The 20,834-nt window shown below is 38.3% G+C and overlaps 1 protein-coding gene across 14 annotated transcripts in view; it reads left to right on the top strand.

Moving 5' to 3' along the window:
- MARCHF1 (membrane associated ring-CH-type finger 1) overlaps positions 1–20,834 on the top strand; it is a 933,735-nt gene that overhangs the window by 840,049 nt on the left and 72,852 nt on the right. For 13 of the 14 annotated variants that reach the window (XM_054252825.2, XM_054252826.2, XM_054252831.2 and 10 more), the window contains 2 exons: positions 12,714–12,793; positions 13,071–13,838. In XM_054252825.2, the coding sequence (XP_054108800.1) occupies positions 12,714–12,793; positions 13,071–13,838 (848 nt within the window). The remainder of the gene's footprint in view (positions 1–12,713; positions 12,794–13,070; positions 13,839–20,834) is intronic. The other variant, XM_035292742.3, reaches the window with a different exon arrangement.

Below are 20,834 nucleotides of genomic sequence, written 5' to 3' on the forward strand. Positions count from 1 at the left end.
AGTGCTATTATAAATTAAAGTTTTAGTTCCCTTTTCATATAGACTACTCTTTTAAAAAAAAAAACTTGTCATAATTTTTACCTCCAAGTCAGAACCCTTCACTGATTATATATCAAATAACATTGAACAGTACTTAACCTGACATCAAAGGCCCAGTATTTTCTAAAATCTTCCTTTACGGATTTGTTACCACATCCTTTGTATCTGGTAAAGTTACATGCTCACTGCTCCAAATGTATAATCTAAACTAACATAAGGCGGAAAGAGGGTCGAGTATGGGGTGCAGGAATAGGGTATATATGAGAATTAATAAGCAGTAAAGGGCTATGCTGTAGAAGAAAGGTTTAGGCATTCAGCAGATTCTATGTGGCTTTGCAGATCTAACTACGAGTAGTGTAAGAAACCACAAAGAAACTGACTTCAATAAATTACGAGGATGATACAATTAGAGTAATCTAAAATGTAAGGGATATTCTCAAATGACAGTGAATTTCCTGTCATTGGCCTCAAGCAGAGGCCAGATGATCACCTATCAAAAATATTATAAATGGAATAATAGTATAATTATAAATGGGATAATAGTATCAGATGAAAGTTAGACCAGGTCATCTTTATAAACTTCTGACTAGTCCTGAGATTACATAAGTACATTCTCAAAATTTATCTTTTTTAGTCACTAAATATATTTTTAACAACCAAAAAGAGTCTTTCAGATCATTTTTGGCCTATTTCTGTTCCCTACAACTGGGTTTGCTTTTTTTTGGTTTGTTTGTTTTGCTTGTTTTATTTATTTATTTATTTATTTATTTTGAGATGGAGTTTTGCTCTGTCACCAGGCTGGAGTGCAGTGGTGTGATTTTGGCTGACCAACCCACCTCCTGGGTTCAAGTGATTCTCCTGTCTCAGTCTCCAGAGTAACTGGGACTGCAGGCACACACCACACTCCCCAGCCAATTTTTTGTATTTTAGTAGAAACAGGGTATCATCGTGTTGGCCAGGATGGTCTTGATCTCCTGACGTCATGATCTTCCCACCTTGGCCTCCCAAAGTGCTGTGATTACAGGTGTGAGCCACCATGCCTTGCCCCTAGAACTAGTTTTAATACTTGATTTTAATACCTAATTCTTCAACCTGTTACTCATGAACTACCACATATTATCAATGAGTCTTTCAAAAAAAGAAGCTTCTGCAGCAGCATTTCCCATCTGAAGTTCCAAAATCATTTTTCATCGTGTATAATTAATGTATCACTAAATAAGAGAAGCCATTTGTAAATGATTATGCATGATTATTCTTTGTCACACTCATAAATTATATATTGGGTTCTCCTAGTGGAGTGGATCTAAACTGGTCAGGGCACCAGGAAGCAACCATTTAGATTCTTTTGAAACCATACTTAATTTTCAAAATGCCAAGGCCAATTGGCAGTAGTTGTTAACATTGTACCCAATTGGCAGTAGTTAACATTATACCCAATTGGCAGTAGTTAACATTGTACCCAATTGGCAGTAGTTAACATTGCCCCCAGAGCATAATTATGGCCTAGATGCCACCAAGACAAGTTGCCTTGTGTTGTCTATAAATGGATTCTCAGAAAACCTAATTTGAAATTACTGCCTTTAATTATACTGCAGATATAAATAACTTTGATAAAATTAGTGCAGCTGGCCTCCTGTTTGTTTTTCCCATTTGAATGCACTGTACAATGTAATCATCTGAAATAAACATCCATTACAAAGAATGCTTCATTTCAAAGAACATATTATTCTGCTCATCCAGCCAATTGTTGTTTTTTCCTTCCCATTTCAATCTTACACCTTTTAAAGGGATGAACAAATTACCAAGCCCTCGTAATGTACCAACTAGCAAATTAAAACAATACATTGCTGCTGAATAGGGCCATGCATTTAAAAGACATTAATTCATTTTATCCTCAATTACAGTGTTTTCTTTTTAAATAGACCCTTCCAGCTTTAAAATTGTTAAAGGACACACTCTCCTCCACATAACAGAATTACGGTATTTCCTAAATAGAAATTCATGTTTTACAAAGAAAGCAGAAGATACAACTTTCATTTGATATGTTTTTTTGACTCTGGAGTCTAAAGAAAGAGTTTCAAGACTTATATAAAACTGTGGCCTGAGTTCATTTATTTTGTTATAATGTAGAATTGGCACTTCCACAGAGGAGAGTGGAGCCCTTTCTTTTTTGTTCACTATGATGTGATTGTCACCTCTTTCTCTACTGCCATCAGAATAGGATTTACCAAGGTCAGTTCAACTCGATTCAACTATTACCAAGTTCAGTTCAGCTCACTTCTACTGTTACCATGCTCCACTCAATCACACAATTCTTTATTAGCTCCCTGCTGTACACAAGACACTAGGAAGATTTCCAAAATTAGTATGACAGTGGACTTTTTATCTCGACGTGGTATTGAAGCACAAAAGAAGATTAACTATATAACATTGTGGCAGTTTGGAAATTGTTAGACAGTAATACAGCTGATAAAATAAATGCTAGCGCAAGATTAATACCGTAAGAGAAGTTAAAAAGGGCTCATGGAGTTCAAGAAAAATGGGTGTATATAAAGCTAGGGACAGTAACTGGACCTTGAGGGAAATTCCAAGACTATGCTTTTACTGTTTTCTCTATAGAGTAAAGGCATAAAAATGGAAGTATGGATATGTTTGGGAATAGAAAATGAGCTAGGTTTTGTTGGAACACTGGAATTTAAAAGAACGCTGAAGTTAATACCAGAAAAGTAGATGGGATCCTGAATATAGAGGCTCTAGAATCCCAAACTGGTCTTTTTGTATTTAATTTGTTAGATAATGAGAAACCACTGAACCCTTTTGACAAAGGAAAGGAAATGACTGGGGCTGTAACTTCAGAGAATAAATCTCAAAGCTCTGAGATGTTAAGTACAGATAAAAAGGGAGAAAAGTTGAAGACAATGAGAATTGTGGGAATAATGGTTTCCTGTTTCTCAACAAGTAACTGCATTGAATTGAAAGAAGGGCCAGGTTCTAGAACTTGATCTGTTTGCAGTGAGACTGAGGCTGGACCCTAGACCTCAACCAGGGCACTCAGATGATGGGGAATGCATAAAGCCATAAGAGCACAGCAGGTAGTCCAGGCCACTAGGTGTGATGGCAACAGTAAACCAATTTGTCTTCCAAATGTGCAGCATAAGCCCTGCCCCGTGGACCAGAGGATCTAATCTCACCCTAATACTCTACTGTCTGAGTTTATTTGCTCACAGGAGCAGAATCTGGGACGAGAACTTTTACAAGCAGTTTATTTGGGAAGTGTTTTCTAGGCAGCAGCAGTGAGACGGTAAAGGAGGAGAAGCCAACAAAAGGGTATAATACGGTGGTCACTGATGTGGCAACAAGGCTTGACTTAGCAGGAAGAAAGTCTCCAGGAATTGACCACTTGAAGGTATGGGTGTTGGTGCATTTATCCTCCAACTCCTGACCTTTCTTGGTTATGGATTGCCTGGGAATAACACCTCTCCACTTGGGGGTACACTTGTACACAGGATTTCATGAAGTGTTCTCTGTTGATAATTGGCTCAGCTGAACTTGCCATTCACTTTCTCATAGACGTTTCCAATGCTGTTAACCAAAGCCTTGGAACTGGTAACAACAGCATAGACTTATCATGGGCCTTCCTATACAAATTCGTGGGCTTCTGCATGCTTCCCCACCCACTTTTTTCACCTCGTCCAATCCAGTAATTGTGATGTTACAGTTTACTAGGCGTTATCACCACCCATTCACCAACAGCATGGTATATCTGACCATTAGTGATCCAGCTCCTAAATTCTATCTTGTGGTCTGCTTTCTGGCACTATTTCTGGTATCGACTTCCTCTCCAGTTTGGGTTCTCCTCAAAGCACTACTTATGAAAAGAATGTTGATGCAGATAGGGGATTTAGGAGGTCACCTGAGGATTATAAATGAAGGGATAGGGAAAATGAGACAAGGATAGGAAATAAGTTAATTTAAGGATGTATTTTTAAGATGCTAATAAAATTAGTAATGAGTTTAGTAATTAGTTACTTCCATTGTAACTAATGAAGTTAGTTGACTCCAAAGGGACTCTTAAGAAATATCCAAAGGATCTCTCAGAATTTTCCACCTGAAAGTCAATAAAATGGATCTCTTATCCACAAGCACTCAGAAGCTGTTATTACTAAAGATTGTCCCTAGAGGTGGGACAATCCTAGGGTTATAACTCCCTCCCATTTAGGCTTGTGCAAGACAAGTAGATTCTGATGGAATCAGGAATGAAAAGTAGAGGCAAGTGGCACTCATACGATGTAGTACATTGTCACCATAACATTAGTTGGCACTTATAAGGAACTGTTCACCAGTGCTGCAGCATATATAAGAAGTGGACTAAGAAGATGTGACCCAGGGTACCAGAGACAATTGCCTGAATCTGCTTCTGTAGCTGCCAGTAAAATGCCTACATTTTACTAGGAAGCCTGAGTACTAGAAGGAGTCCTCACCTCCTTTGCATAATAGTCCCCAGTCATTAACCAGGGGATGGTCCTTGCTCTCAGGAGGATGGTTCTTATCGTCTTCTGATCCCAGTGCCACGGTCTGTACTGCTGACAAAACTTCTCTTGGATCTTGTCTGTATTACTAGGAATGAATGGCAATTTCTGTTGAAAAATGGGAGGTGACATGAGCTGGTACTTCAAACCAGATTTTCTGCCTTGCTCTCCCTGATGACAGTCATTATTCCAACTCTGTTTCTAACTGTACGTTTCAACAGGAAATGTCTCCTGGTGAGCTTGGCCTCTGCACATCAGTGTAGCTCCACTTGCTGGCTTTCTAGGGCCTCTCAAGACAGGCTAGATTCTGCAGTATTAGTTGCATCTTCTCTATTTGACCTGCTACAAGGGTCTAGCCTTGCTCTAAGCCACTCCCCTAAGGGTGTGAATTGCCAAAGGAAGACTTGGCTTTCCCTATTTGAGAAGATGTTCAGTTCCTTCCAAATTCCGGTGTGCCAAAAGGAGCATTAGATGACTTGCCATGCCACTCTTTTCTACATTTAGCTGTCTTGGCCTGACATTTAAAATTATAGACTCAGCATCAAGATAACTTTCTCCAACATCTAAATGTTTTAATCAGCCCACAGTGCAGATGTTTGCTTCATAGAGTTACTTAGGAATCTTACATGACCCTCAGTGGATAGTGCGGTACATTTTGCACAATATAAGGAAGAAAAGCATGTGATTTTCTGAAAGTGATCTCAGTCTTTTCTTACTGACATCCTATTACTGTGGATGTGGGAAATGTTTGATTTTTTTTTTCAAAGGTCTGCTTCTACCAGTTTGGAAGCTAATCACATTCAGCTTTTCAGAATTTCTTCCCATTCCCCTTCCATTTTCTGATATACTGGAGCAGGGACTTCTGTTTAGAGTTCTGCCCCCCAAGATTTTTCCAGAACTGTTGCTAGGGTGCTCCTGGCTGGCAGACATGGTGGCCAACTGTCCTGTGATAGTCAAGCCAGGCCCTGGCCTTCCAACCCATTTCACCTGTCACTGACAATGCCAGGTGTCTTGGCTGGGTAGTGTTTTCTGTGGCTTTCTGTTACAAAGGCACATTAACTTTAACTCTGGGGACCCCTGGTTACTTCCCCAGGTAAGTAATCTCAGCTGCTTTTTATACAACCCAGGAAGGCAGAAGAAGATATCTGGATTTCCTAAGCCCACATCAAGCTGCGGGGAAGGGAGGGGCAGGGAAGTATCTCAGGTCCATCTGCCTCAGTCACTGCTACCCTTAAACACAGGTGCCACATTAAGCACTACCCATGCTAGCTCAGAAGCTAGCCTGAAAGCCACATAGTCATCCCGGGAAGAGAAGAACAAGAGCCATGCTCTTCGTTTTCCCCCGGGAATATCCTGGTGAGTCTTCTTCATACCCTTCTCTACCCCCACACCTTCTTCTTAAACCACATTCAACCCAGCGTAGATAAATGGAGAATAAAGGCAGTGGAATTTCATCCTTTGTTCTTCTCTTCCTGTCCTGCTCTTCAACAGCAAGTGGTAGCAAACAGAGAGCAAGTCTTCCTGTACGCTGCAAATTTTCCTTCAGTCATATCTTCTGTCTCCTTTCTCTATAGTGTATAGTAAAATTATGGCCAGAACTCCAAGATCTCTGATAGATATATAAAGCAAAAATTGGAAATTTAGAAAACAATTTTGTTTTTTAAAAAAATCAAGCTTTCACAAATACTCTCTCACTAAGATCTCAGGAAAAAAATATAATACAAAATTCTAAGTAGGATAGAGTGTTCTTGAACCTAAACCAGCGGTTCCTAACTCTGGATGGATGTTACAGTCACTGGAGCAGCTTTTAAGGATAATAACATCCAGGTCTTGTGTCGCAGGTCCATTCCTCAGAGATTCTAGAATCAGATCTGGGCAAAGGTATTTTTAAAAACTTCCCAGCAACTCTGATTTTTAGCCAGGATTGAGAAGTACTGGCCTAAGACTGCTCTTTGCTGTCAGCCAGTCCTGAATCTGCTAATTCTCAGCTGCCAAAGTGAGCATTCTAGTGCCCAGATTTGATCAGTTCTATTTACTACTGAATACTTGCAATAACTTTTCATTCTTTTGAAGATGCAATCCAACATGTCAACGTAACATTCAAAACCTTCACCTACTTTTTCATCTTAGCTACGTACCACTTCTTACTTCGCTCAACACCTTTCTCCCAGTTACTACAAAGCTTTCTGTAGTTCCCATACCAAGACGTGTTCTCTCTCCTCTGTGTTTTACATATCCGTGTCCTTGTTGGGACTGCCATCCTCCACTTGACTCACACTCACCTGGTGCTGTACAGGTGTCTCCTTCTCTGGGAAGCTGACATTAAATTCCTGTTCTACTCTACATTAGACGTCCTTTCTTCATCAGAACCCCATGATTGGGCACTATCAGGATATACCAGACTGTATTAAAATTGCCAGTTCATTTAAACCTGTCCACTAAACAAGCAGCCCGTTTGGGGTGCCATCTGTTTCTTTATTTCCAGAGTATACTATAGTATCTATTGTGTAATAAACCTTTAATTTTTGTTTGCTGAGCTAATGAATCAAAAATGAAACAAGCTAGAATTCATTATATTGTAACTGTGTTCCATAACAAGCGGCAGCTGGTTAACTAAGTCCCAGTCTTAATTTTGATGCTATTTTAGTTGAGTACAGATAGTTTGGCTAGGAAGTGATCCCATAAAGGGCAGCAATGCATGTGAAAAGTAAGAGTGAGAAAGGGAAGTGTTAAGACATGATTGAGATGAGGGAAACTAGGCCTCCATCCAGCTTGAGACCTTTGAGAAACTCTGGAAGTTACCTCAGAACTGCCCCTCTGAAGAGTGAGGAGGCTAGAACATCCATCCACTGACTCTAGTCCAAGAGTTGTCCCCAGGTGTATTAACTTATGCCACACTTCCAGGTCGCCCCTGTGTGCAGCCAAGCAAAAGCACATGGAACTATAAAAGACCTAGGGCAGAGAAGCAGATAGGCACAGGCATTGACGTGGGAAGCAGTCAGCATTCAGGTGAACTCAGCAGGATACAGGCACAGCATCTGCTAGGGTAGTCCACCAGCAAATGGAGCATGTACAAATGAATATCAGATATGACCTATTTGAATATTCTTTGGCAAGAAGGAATGTTTTCTATTCCCTTCAAAATACTTAAGAGCTATAGATGTAAATGCTATCTGATTCAGTGTCGTGGTGGACAGAAACACTCTTCAAAGGAAAGCTGTGTGTTTTGAATATGCTGTGTTACTATTCAGTGATACATCATTTTCCCATTGTAAAACATTTGTTCAGACCTGTGGATTTATGAAATTTGTTTTATTACTATAATGTCTATTTTGACCTCTTTGCATAGCTTCATAGCCATAGGTATCCTTAAGATGCTCATCCTATGGTTCACATATATAATAATATCATCAGTGATTTCATGACACTAAGGCTGCATTCATTTCTTTCAAAGAGGGCAAGTAGCAGACTTCACAGACGATCTTTACCCAGTGCCTGCTATATACAGAGTTCTTTATTAGACTCTATGGCCATACATAGAATAATGAATGTGTAACTTAACAATATTATATACTGCTTAGAGAACAGATGTTCTCAGGTTTTTTTAAAAAATTAACTATATATCTGTTCAAAGGGTGCAGAGATTAAGTTAATCTTTAAAAAAACTTGAAAGAAGTGAGTTTTTAAAAATTCTTACTTTTAGTTAATGTGTAATAATTTACATATTTAGGAATCCAGAGTGATATTTCATTATATGTATACAATTTGTAGTGGTCAAACCAGGATAATTATCAATTCATCACTTCAAACATCTATTATTTTTGTGTGGGAAACATTCAATATCTCTTCTAGCTTTTTGAAACTACGCAATACACTATTGATAATTATATTGACTCTATGGTGTTATAAACCACCAAAACATCTTCCTCTTATCTGGCTGTAATTTTTTATCTGTAACCTAACTTTTCCCTGACTCTGCCCTCGATAATTGCCAGTTTCCAAAAACCACAATTCTAATTTCTACTTCCATGAGCCAAATTTTTTAACTCCCACATGAGTGAGAAAATGCAGTAGTTACCTCTGTTCCTGACTCATTTTGTTTAACCTGCTGTCTCCCAGGCTCATCTACGTTGCTGCAAATGACATGATTTTGTTCCTTTTCTATGGGTAAACAGAATTCTATGGTGTATATATATCACATTTTATTTATTCATTCATCTGCTGATGAACATTTAGATTGAGTCTTTATTGTTAATAATGCTACAGTAATCATAGGGGTTCACATATCTCTTTCATGAACCGATTTCCTCTTCTTTGAATAAATTCCCACTATTTTGGGATTGCTGGATCATATGGTAGTACTATTTTAGATTTTTAAGCAGTTTCCTTACTGTTTTCCATATTGGCTATACTAAATTACATTTCCACCAGTAGTATATAAGAGTTTCCATTTTTTTTCATCCTCACAAATTCTGGTGAATTTTTTAAGGGTCTCACTATGTTGCCCAGCCTAGCTTCAAACACCTGGGCTCCAGCAAGCCTACACCACATACTCCCAAGTAGCTGGAATTAGAGGCAGGCACCGCCATGCCCATTTTTTGTATTTTTGATGATAGATATCCTAAAGAGAGTGAGATGATATCTCACTGTGGCTTTGATTTGCAATTCTGCAATTATAGTGATAATGAACACTGTCATATATGTGTTGGCCATGTGTATGTCTTGTTTTGAGAAATATCTATTCAAATCATTTTCCCATTTTACAATCAGATTATTATTGTTGCTGTTAAGCTGTTTGGGTTCCTTATATATTCTGTCTATTAGTCCCTCATTGGATGTATGGTTTGCAAATATTTTCTCCCATTCTACAAGCTGTCTCTTAACTATGTTGATTCTTTTCTTTGTTGGGCAGAGGAAATAATCCTTTGCACAAGCAAGGAGGAAACTTTGCTTTTGTGTTTGATGTAGTCTCATTTGTCATTTTGCTTTCTGTTGTCTGTGCCTTTGAATCCTTACCTATAAAATCTTTTCTAGATCAATGTACTGAAGCCATTTCTCCAGGTTTTCTAATAATCTTTTAGTTTTGGGTCTGCATTTAAGTCTTTCATTCATTTTTAGTTTATTTTTATATGTGGTGACAGGTAGGAGTCTAGTTTTATTCTTCTACACATGGATATCCAATTTACCAAGCATCATTTACTAAAGAGGTTGTATTTTTTCCATTGTAAGTTCTTGGCATTTTTGCTGAAAATCAGTTGGCTTTAAATATATGGATTAATTTCTGAATTCCCCGTTATATTCCATGGGTCTGTGTGTCTGTTTTTACACCAATGCCATGCTCTTTTGATTACTATGAATTTATAGTACGTTTTGAAATCATGTAGTGATTTCAGCTAGTGTGATGCCTCTAGCTTAGTTCTTTTTGCTCAATATTGCTTTGGTTATTTGGGCTCTTTTGTGACTCTCTGTGAATTTGGGGATTGTTTTTTTTTTTTTTCCAAATAATTTCCTTGATATTTTGGTAATGTTTGCATTGAAACTGTAGATTGCTTTGGATAGTTTAATCATTTCAACATTATTAATTCTTCCATTCCATGAACACAGAGCCTTTTCATTTTTTTTATTCCGCTTCAATTTCTTTCATTATTGTTTTATGGTTTTCATTTTAGAGATCTTTCACCTTCTTAGTTAAATTTATCTTTAACTAGGTTTTTTTTTGTTTGCCATTAAATGGTATTTCTTTTTTGATTTATTTCTCATCTACTTTGTTTCACCAGGGTTTAGAAACACTATCACTTTTTCTATGTTGATTTGTATCCTGCAAACTTACTGAATATCTGTATCAGTTCCAAGAGTTTTTGGGTCTCTTAACAAATGGTTTCTTCTACCTGGAATATTTTTAATCTTTTTTTTTTTTTTTTTTTTTGAGACAGAGTTTTGCTCTTGTTGCCCAGGCTGGTGTGCAGTGGTGCAATCTCAGCTCACCAGAACCTCTGCCTCCTGTGTTCAAGCGATTCTTCTGCCTCAACCTCCTGAGTAGCTGGGATTACAGGCATGGGGTACCACACCTGGCTAATTTGTTTTGTATTTTTAATAGAGACAGGGTTTCTCCGTGTTGGTCAGCCTGGTCTCAAACTCCTGACCTCAGGTGGTTCACCCAACTCGGCGTCCCAAAGTGCTGGGATTGGAGGTGTGAATAACTGCACCTGGACTTTTAATCTTTTTAATAATTCCTATTTGCTTTTTAAGATTAGCTGGTTCACTACCTCTATATTAATTTTATATAATTAGTGTCATAGGGGTCCCCCCTACCTCCTGGGACTTAACCTGCTACAAAATGGCACCATTTTGAGAGCAGAGCCACTACCAGAATGCATCCTGACCTGGGACCCAACAGACTCTGCATCTTCATTTCCCTGGGGCTTCGTCATCTTATAATTCTAGAGGTTAGGAACCAAATAAATCAACTGAGCTAAAATCAACATGTTAGTAGGGCTGAATTCCTTCTGGAAGCTCTAGAACTCATTTTCTAGCTTTTTGAAGCTTCCCCATGCCACCTTCCTCAGGATCTGCCTTTTTTCACCTTGAAAGCCATCAGTGTAACATCTTCCCACCTTTCTTACCTCTATTCTTATTCTTCATCTTCTCTCTCTGACCTTAACTCTACTGCCTTTCTCTCATGAGAATCCTAATGATTACGCTGGGTTTATCAGTATAATTCACATAAATCTCCTCAACTCAAGATAGTTAACTTATTCACATCTGTGAAGTCCCTTTTGCCATAAAAGATTAGGATGTGGAGATCTTTTGGGCGAACATTATTTATCCTGCCATACACTCTCTTCCAATATTATCTGATCTCTTGAGTTAGAATTTGTTCTTCTTCCTCTGGATTTCAGAATCGTCATTGTATATCTTTAATATAAGAAATTTTAGAATGACTTTGAAATTTGGGATAATCTTTCTACCTTTACTGTTATCTTCTTGGTGACAAAATTGTGCATTTCATCAATGCAGTCAAACAGGCCTGAATCTGGACGCAAGATTTCCTTTTCATCCAGTGTAAATGCAGACAAGTTGTACTGGTGGCAGATACGAGAACAGATAGTGCAGCCAGATACCTGGTCCAGATCTCATCTTACCACCTATTAGGGAGAAGCAGCCCCAATTTCTCAGTTTCCTCAACTGCAGCTTGTACATAATTGTAGTATTTACTACATAGATTTATTGTATTAATCAATGAATATATGGGAATGGCTTAGATCAGTAATAAGCACATATTATTCACTCAAAACTGTTAGTTATTATTACTTTCCACTTGTGAGGTTATTGTAGGATTATAGAGTCAGTAGATAAAGCTGCAGCAAAGTGCCTGGAACATAGAAAACTGTCCCTACATTCCAGTTTTTTTATTTATCATCATAATCTCTATTAAACAGAACAGGTTAAAGTCAAACAGAGTGAAGAACATATTGTGTTTGTAAGATAGGACTTCAGTGAAATGCACTCAACTTTGTGCTAATAATCTGATGTTTCAGGCTTTCTTATTTTCAGACAATACAGTCATAGGGTTAAAATATATGAAAGGTCAATAGTGTTATATGGGATGTATTTTATTAGTTTACTAATGAAATTTTAATAGCAATTACTTCAGACTTTTAAATATTGCAAAGTATTTTCGAGTATCTTATCCCATGGGGCCTTCATGTTAGCTCCAGGAAGTATCTAGCAGCCCAATGGCTACCTGATTCGACTTCTCAGACTATTATTATCCTTGTCACATTATAGTGCTTTAGTCCTTATATCATAGGATCTCCAAGTATTATTTATTTGTTTCCAAAGCAAATTGAACTATTCCACTCAAATGATTACAGTAAATAGAATAGAAACTTGTGGAATCATCTTCCTCTCTCGTAAGTGAAGAAACAGCAAAACAGTACAACATTTCAGCTGTTCCAGGTTCCTCAAATAAGTTTTACTTTTGCAAAACGAACCTCTAACTTCCTATATTCTCTGTTCTGCATTGTGAGCAACATGACCAGCAGCCACGTTTGTTGTAATTTTTTAAATATGTGGAAAAAAAGCAAGATATCAACCATGTATTACCTTAATCAAGATGCCAAATTATCTAACTTGTTTCTCCAGGCAAGCAGCCCAACCACAGGGACAGCTCCCAGGAGTCAATCAAGGTTGTCTGTCTGTCCATCTACACAGGACATCTGCAGGTAAGTGCTGACCAAATTATCCTAATCAATATTCTTTGGATCAGTATTTTATATTCTTGCTTTTTATTCTGAGAATGTGTGGCTCTTGCTTCTGCTTTACATGGTTCATAGGCAATTTATACTAGTTTTTTTTTTTATTTAGTTCATTTTCTTCAATAGACCTTTATTTATCTACTTCTGGTCCATACTATCATTTTCATCATTCTCTCTCTCTCTGTTTTTCCATGGCTTTCCTCTCCATTCCCATTTCCCATCCTTTGCCTACTGCTCTGTCTAGATCTGCCATCTTGCATGACATGTCAGAAGAGTCATTTGAGTATTGCACCCCTGTCATGGTGCTGAGCCCTGCTAGGAAGGAGTCTGGTAAGAAACCAGTAAAACAAAGACCTAGGAGGAGGAGAAAGGCCTCTGAGAGATATGAGCATGCTGCAGAAGAACAAATAAGAGGGAGAAGAAATGACTTTCACCTCCAAATCTCAAGCCCCAGGTGGAGGGAGCTTTACACAGATTCTTCAGATTCGTCTTCCTCAGATGAGAGTCATTGGATTCAGGCAAAAAGAAGAGCCCAGGTTAAATTCAGACTGTCAAGGAGAAGGAAGAGAAATAATAACAAGCTGTGTGAAAATGTAGCTGGGTCTTCTACTCCTAATGGAATTGAGCTTGTTGATCTGGGACCCAAAGGTAAAGAGCAACAAGAGCCAATCGAATGTGAGAGTTGCTCTTTAAATCTCCGCAGAGGAAAAGGTACAAGGTACCAAGAATGCAACACTTCTCTGACTCAAGGATCCTCCAAAATTAAAAGCTCCTCAAGAAATCATGAGAAGAGCAAAGGTAGATATCACCACAGAGATCCTCAGCTCTTGCAAAGCCTTAGGAAAAATGAAATAATAAAGAAGAAATTTTCAGAAACAGATTCCAGCACTGAAATACTGGCCGTTACAGAAGGTGGCAAGGACATGAATGATGCAGGGCTCCAGGTGAATAACCCTGTTCAGAAGCCTCCTGCCACCTATGACGATGGGTCTGATAATTTAGAAGTATGCAGGTCAGTTACTATAGAGAAAGTCTTGGTGTCATCCAAATATAGTTCTTGTTGCTGTGAGTTAGGTGTGTGTTTGACATCTACCCTCAAAACTTAATATTTATTTACAACATTCTTTTTCTAATTGGATATAACATGATAAAAGGAGAAAACGTGGGTATGAAAATAATAATGCTGATATAAACATGGGTTCGAAAGCTGTTACCAAGTACAATTAGATATTCCCTTCCTTTTCATTGAATAATGATTTATCCTGGAAAAGGGGCTGACTCAGTTGAGTCTTGCACTCATTCTAGTTAGGACAATAATAGTGGGGGAATTAAGAGTGAGACTGTGTGAAATGTTGGATTTTCAATGCAAATCGATGAACTGCTGGCATCCTGACAGATATTCAAGGCTTGCATTCTTTAAGGGCAGATTTTTGTATCAGAAAATAATCTGTGCAGTTGGCTTTAATTTGTTCTCCAATTGTCTGACTCAGCAGGGTAACTGAAAACTCAAAGGACATAGAAACAGGTCAGGGACATATCAGTGGGGTTGCAAGAGCCTTTAGGGAAGGGGACCACATTAACTTTACCGATAAATATATACTGAAAAGTTCAACATGTGGATATTTTTAGCCATGAGACAGCTTTCTTGCTCTTTTTAACCCAACAGCATACATTTTCAAAATAACGTATGTAAAAAGAATTCTGGGAATACCCATGCTATTGTGCATAAATGAGACAATTGCAAACAAAGCAATATATTTTCATATTTTCATATTACACCCAATCATTTAAGCTGTTTAGATTCTCTATAAGAGCAAATGAAGATTTTCACTGTGCAATATTTGGTATGTTTTGGTTTGTTTTTTATAAAAACAGAAGTTACTTTATAAAATGTGTATACATATTCATGTGAATTGCATGACCCAGAGAAGGGGACTCATGTCTATTCAGGGCAGGAGTGAGAAGAAGAATTAAACTCTGCATGTGAATAATATAAGAATCGTTTGTTTCTCTGAAAGTTTTATAGGATAGCCATTCATAAAATCCTCATTTATTTATGCATTCAAACATCTATTATGCATTGGGCTTTATTCTAGACAAAATATTATAGTGCATAAGATTTGTATAGTCTCTGACATCTTACAGCTTATAATCTATTGTAGAACACAGACCAAAAACAAATTAATTCACAGTTGATATATAATTATAATCATGAAAAGAACTATGAAAGCACATAGCAAGGAAGCTTAACCTATTGTGGGAGATGAGATAAAAACTAAGTAAGTGACAAGCGGGCTAAGGCTCAAAGGATGACAGGAATTGATTAGGAGAGAAGCAGGGAAGACCATCCAGGCAGAGGCAGCCACTGGCAGGAAGCAGGAGGAGGGAAGGAGCTTGGCAATCAAGGATATACAGCTTGCTATTGTAGCTAGGATGTGGTAAGTAGGGTGGTTGCGTGGTAGAGAGAAGGATGGAGAAGTGGCAAGGGATAGACTGCACAGGGCCATGTGAAGCATGCTATGTGACTTAAGGGGGATTTACAAAGAAACTGTCACTGTTTAATTTATATATGAATGTAATTTCTTATAATCTTTTGATTATGATTTATGTGTATCTTTTCTGAGAAGTCAGGGAATGGACCAAACCACTCTTTCTAGTCTGAATGGAGAATTTTCCTATTGCAGCCATCTGTTGTCATTCCCCAAATCTAGCTTCCAACTTAATCTAATGAAAGACAATCAAAGAAGCTAGTTGTAGGCTTAATGGTAATTGGAGAGAAAAATAGTGCTTGCAGTTAAAGTCATAGTGACTGGTTCTCCTAACTGAAAAGCACTATTCTTGAGAAACATTTTCAAAGACAGGATATTTAGCTTCAACTGCTACTAATGAAAGTGAGATAGATGAGCCTATAGGTATTATTTCCTACTGGAGATTACCATCAAAATACTAAGCAAATGCTGCAGGCAGCATATTATACTGGAGGCTGAGGATACAAAGTAACAAAAGACTTGATTCTTCTCTTAAGTGGCTTATGATCTAAGTGGCAGAGATTGAATACATACCCAGAAAAAAAAAAAAGTCCGTAAGACAGTACAGGATGAATGTAAGAAGAGGAATACTTCAGGATTTGAAGAAAGAAAATTTACTGCGATCTGGGATGACCTAGAAACCCTTTAAGAAGGGGAGGGACTGGAGCTGAGAAAAATAGAATTTACATTAGAACTCAAGGAGGGGGGAATACCATTAGCACAACAGGGACTGGATACTGACACTTGCATTTACCAATTTTACATGAACTTACATGACTAGATTGGAAGGTTTGTGTAAAATAATAAAAAATAATTCTTTTAAAAAGACATTTTGAAGAAAACATACATATTCAGAACTGTTTATTCTGTAAATCCTTGTTTTCAAACTCCCTCAATGGACCTCTTGAGTTCCAAAGAGGCTGCCTCCAAAGCTGAGACAGGTCAAGGAGACTGTGCTTCCCTCAGCCCAGAACACCCTCATGATTATGTCTCTTATATAGTGGTGTTCTACGTAATATTCCTTGAAGAATAAAAAAGTTCAAGGGCAAAAAAAAATACAGAAAAAACTTTTCTAAATAAAATAGGCTTAAGGAAGTCACATCTATAGTGCAGTCACCAATGTCTCTGAGAAAGGAACCTAGATTTAGGAAATGGAAGTACTCTATGTGTTGTGTAAAATACTGGGATAATAATGGATAGGAAAGGAAGAACAAATGGAAAATTAGCATTCCACCAGGGGAAGAGAGATAATCTTAGAGTTTGGATTTGATGAGAGCATGAGATAGAGGAGCCAAGAATGACTCCAAATCTTGGAACCTGAGAAAACAGTAAATGCTGATATTAATGAACAAAGGCAGAAGAAGACAGAGGCAAGTTAATTTAGGAAAGACACAGTGAGTTCAATTACAGACAAGCTATTTGTGGTTTCAGTGACATTCCAGGGTCAGCTGTCCAGCAGACAGTGAGACATGTTATTGAAATGCAGAAGAGCAGTCAGAGTTGGGTGTGAACAATTTTTCACTAATTAGTGAACTACACACAGCCTGACACTAAACAATGGCATGTGTGCATGTTTTTAACACAATGTATTAACACAGGGTACTAAAGATATTAAACACTGAGAAATCTATTCAAGATCAGGGAAGACACAGAGATTTGGGAATCATTCTCAAGGAGGTAGCAGCGATGTCTGGAAAGTGAATGAAATCCATGCAAAAGATTGGGGGTAGGAAAAAAGATACCTATGATCTCTAGAAATGGACAGAGCCTGAGCACCAGGGTCTTCTGTGTAGGCAGAACAGTGACCCCTGAGACAAGCAGCAATTGCCTATGAACTTGCACTCTCAGACATGCATAGCAAGAGCAGTCTCAGCCACAACCACAAAAAGGAAGAAGTTCTTAAGCCTTCTTCCATTTCTGTTCCTGGCATATGGTCCCCACGTGCATGCTCTATTCTTTTTCCCTCCTTCATCACAGCCTTATTTAGAGAAAGTATCTCCATCAGCCCATTATACCTCATAGGGAATTTGACTCATCATACTATTATACGCACAGTTATTTCCACAGTACAGTGGAAAAGTCCTTGCTTTAAAAATAAAAAAAAAGAGTTGCATTTAATTAAAAAAGCAAACAAACATGAATCAGATCATGTTAGCCCATGATTGAAACTTTTTCGTGGCTTGTAAATTTCCTTCAGTAAAAGCTGCAAAACCTTTAATATTTACAAGTCCCTGTTGATGGCTCTATCAGATCTGCCTCTCTCGCTCCACCACCCACCATTAACCATGACCTTTTCATGCTGGTCTGTTTTCCATTCCCTGGAAATGTTCAGACCCTACCCCTTTCAGGACCTAGTATGGCTTTACCTTACCTCCCTGACTCTTCTCCAGACAAATTCCGATTCTTTCTCAGTTTAAATGGCATTTGTTTAGGAAAGGGCTCCTGATCTGCTAACCAGCATGCAGGTTCCCTGGCAGTCACTTCCATAGGATAATTTTAATTGTTGAAATATAGGCATTATTGTGATTTACGGTGTCAAATTTGTTCACTGCAAAATCCAGAGTATCTGGAAAAATGCCTGGCAGCTAGCACACTCTCAACCCATAGTTTTTGAATGAATAGCTTTAGGAAAAATGTACTTTTCTAAGGGAATAATTCTTAGGATGCAAAATCATAGCACTATATGTTGGATTGCCTCACCTGCTGTAGGGCCAACATGTAAAGAATACTCTACACCAGTAGTTCTAAAACTTTAGTGAACATCAGTGTCAACTGAAGGGCTTGTTAAAACGCAGATTCCTGGACCCAGCCTTAGAGTTTCTGAAGCCCTTACTCTGGGGTTAGGTTCATGAGCCTGTATTTTTTTAAGCGTTCCCAGGTGATACTAAAGCTTCTAATGCAGAAACCACATTTTGAGAAATGCTATTCTATGCTACAAATCATTCCCATGCTTTAGATAGGAAGAGAAAAGAGAGAAAAGAATCTAAATTTGAAAAGCCAAATGTCTATGGTTTTTTTCATCATATTCCCTTGAATGCTGACACAAAGCATGACTATGTTACATTCCCGTATTTCACAGTTACACCAATACAGCATGGGGTGTGTCACCAAAACCATAGACTGGCAAATTCCCACCTCTACCAGCAACTCAAATGTTGTGGTTTGGTTGTTGCTTGCATTCAAATCCACTTCCTCATTTCAACTACTTCCATTTCTATCAGTGAGTCCACAGATTTCCTGGATTTTCCATTTTTGATCTTATTCCTTCCATATTGGTTGCATCCAATCTCCAACAAAGTACTGTCATTTCTTCCTCCAGACATTGGCATCTGATCTGTGCTTTCGTTCTCAATCCCAGTGTTCTATTCCAGTCCTTTCCTACACTTTCCATCTCCACCACATCCACTCTTTAGCCCACTACCTGTTTTGTTAAAGACTTTTCTGAGATAAAATCAACAGAAATCCATTCAAATGAGCTTAAACTAGAAAGGGGTTTATTAACCACATGAATAGTAAAAGTATACAGATGGCTTCAGGAACTCCAGAAGCAATGTGGTTCTCTTGCTCACTCTCCTCTGTGAGGAATCATTTCCTCCAAATGCAGACAAGCTTCCTATATATAGAAGAGGAAACAGAGTCTGGCCAGAGGTAGCTTCAGGCTTGTATTTTATCAGCAGCAGCCTAACAGAAAAGAGAAATGTTCTTTTCAAACACTTATACATGAAATCCCAGGGAATGCATATGATTAGCGTGCCTTAGGTCACATACCCATCTTTGTGTCAATCACTGTCACCAGGAGCATGGGGTATTGCACATGGACCAAGTCCTTGGATGGGAAGACTGGATTTAAAATGTAGCCATCGGCAACCCCTCCAAATCTTAAGAACTGGGAAAAGAAAATTTCGACAGCAAAAAGAACTGCAGTAGTACCAGAAGAAGTGAAAAAAGAATTGTGAGCAAGAAAAATAAATGAAACAAAACAGTAATGTTCAACTATACCACCACCAAATGTAGTTCTTCCCCTGTGAAATATCTTACTCCTCCTCTCCAAATGCTCATATTTGGGCATGCTTCAATATTCACTTCATTTTTATCCTCCTTTATAAAGGTTTTCTAAGCTAGTCTGGTCCACAGTAATCTTTTCTCTCTTGGAAAGCTTATAATCCTTCTAGTCAGATCATATCTTCTCTACTTTCACGTGTGTTAGTTCCCTTTCCCTACAGAATAAGTTCCTTGAGCATACTTCTGGCCAGGCCGTCTGTTCCCTGTCCTGTCTTCCCTCTGTTTTGTGCCCTCCACAATACTTAGAGCAATTCAGGGCAGTGCTCAAACAGACCTTTTGGGACAGCTTCCTAATCAATGAATGCTAGGAGAGGAGACTTGCAGAAACCATGGAGACAATAATGGGAATTGGGTGTTACAGGGTAAAACAAGTAAGGAACATTGACTTCCATCAATGGTTTCCTTAAAAGAGGAAGAACCCAAGATAACTGGTAACTCCTGGTAATGTTCCAGCTTCAGCTTGGGTTGGATGCTGAGTTTGAGGATATACTTTGTACCATTATGCTATAGCTTTCCTACATGTTATGCATATTCTCATTTTTAATAAGGAAATTGTGCCTAAAAATGAACCTTTCGAGCTCTGTCATCATATCTGTGTATTCATTTATTTATCCATTTATATAGCAAATAATTATTTATTGAGAATTCATTCTGTGACAAGGCAATCAATGTCTTAGAAGCTGGAAATAGACAGTAATGGTGTCATCCTTTATAAGCTTACATTTCAGTTGCTAAGACAAGTAATTAGACAGGCAAATGTAAAAACAAAAAAAAAAAATCTGTGAATGAAGCTAAGGAGAAACTTGCATCTATTAGAGCATTTCCCTGAGGAAGTAGTAACTAGGGAGAAATCCAAAGGAGAAGTAGGAGTAAGTCAAGCGAAGAGAAGGGGTAACCTGTTCCAGGAAAAGGATGTGGCATGTCTGAACACCCAGAGATGAGTGAGATATGGTATACAAGGAGTTCGGCGTAGCCTGCAGAGAGCCGGGAAGCAAAGGTGGGGGAAACCAAACATACAGGTTTGGACTTTGTTCTAACAACAAAAAGAAAGTCTCTGTAGGCCTTTTAAGCAAAAGGATGATGCTATCAGACTTGTGTTTTGGAAAATCTTGTAGGTTGCTGTTGGGAAACAGATTGGTGAGGGAAGGACAAAGGAAACCCATTAGAAAGCCATGGCTGTATCCCAGGGCAGAAGGGACAGTGGCTGAGAATAAAAAGAAGTGGATGAATTTTTTTAATATTTTGAAACCAAAGCAAGATTTTATTACAAATTACATATATATAATTGGCCCTCAAGATTCTGATTTAGAGCACTCGTTAGATCACCACACCATTTACTGTAGAGAGCAAACATTGTTTCAGAAAGAGGTTTTAAAAGGGAGAATGAGTTCAGTTGTGGATGTGGTAGTTTGAGGTGT

Source organism: Callithrix jacchus, chromosome 3 (genome assembly GCF_049354715.1).
Source record: "Callithrix jacchus isolate 240 chromosome 3, calJac240_pri, whole genome shotgun sequence".
In the NCBI taxonomy this organism is placed as follows: domain Eukaryota; kingdom Metazoa; phylum Chordata; class Mammalia; order Primates; family Cebidae; genus Callithrix; species Callithrix jacchus.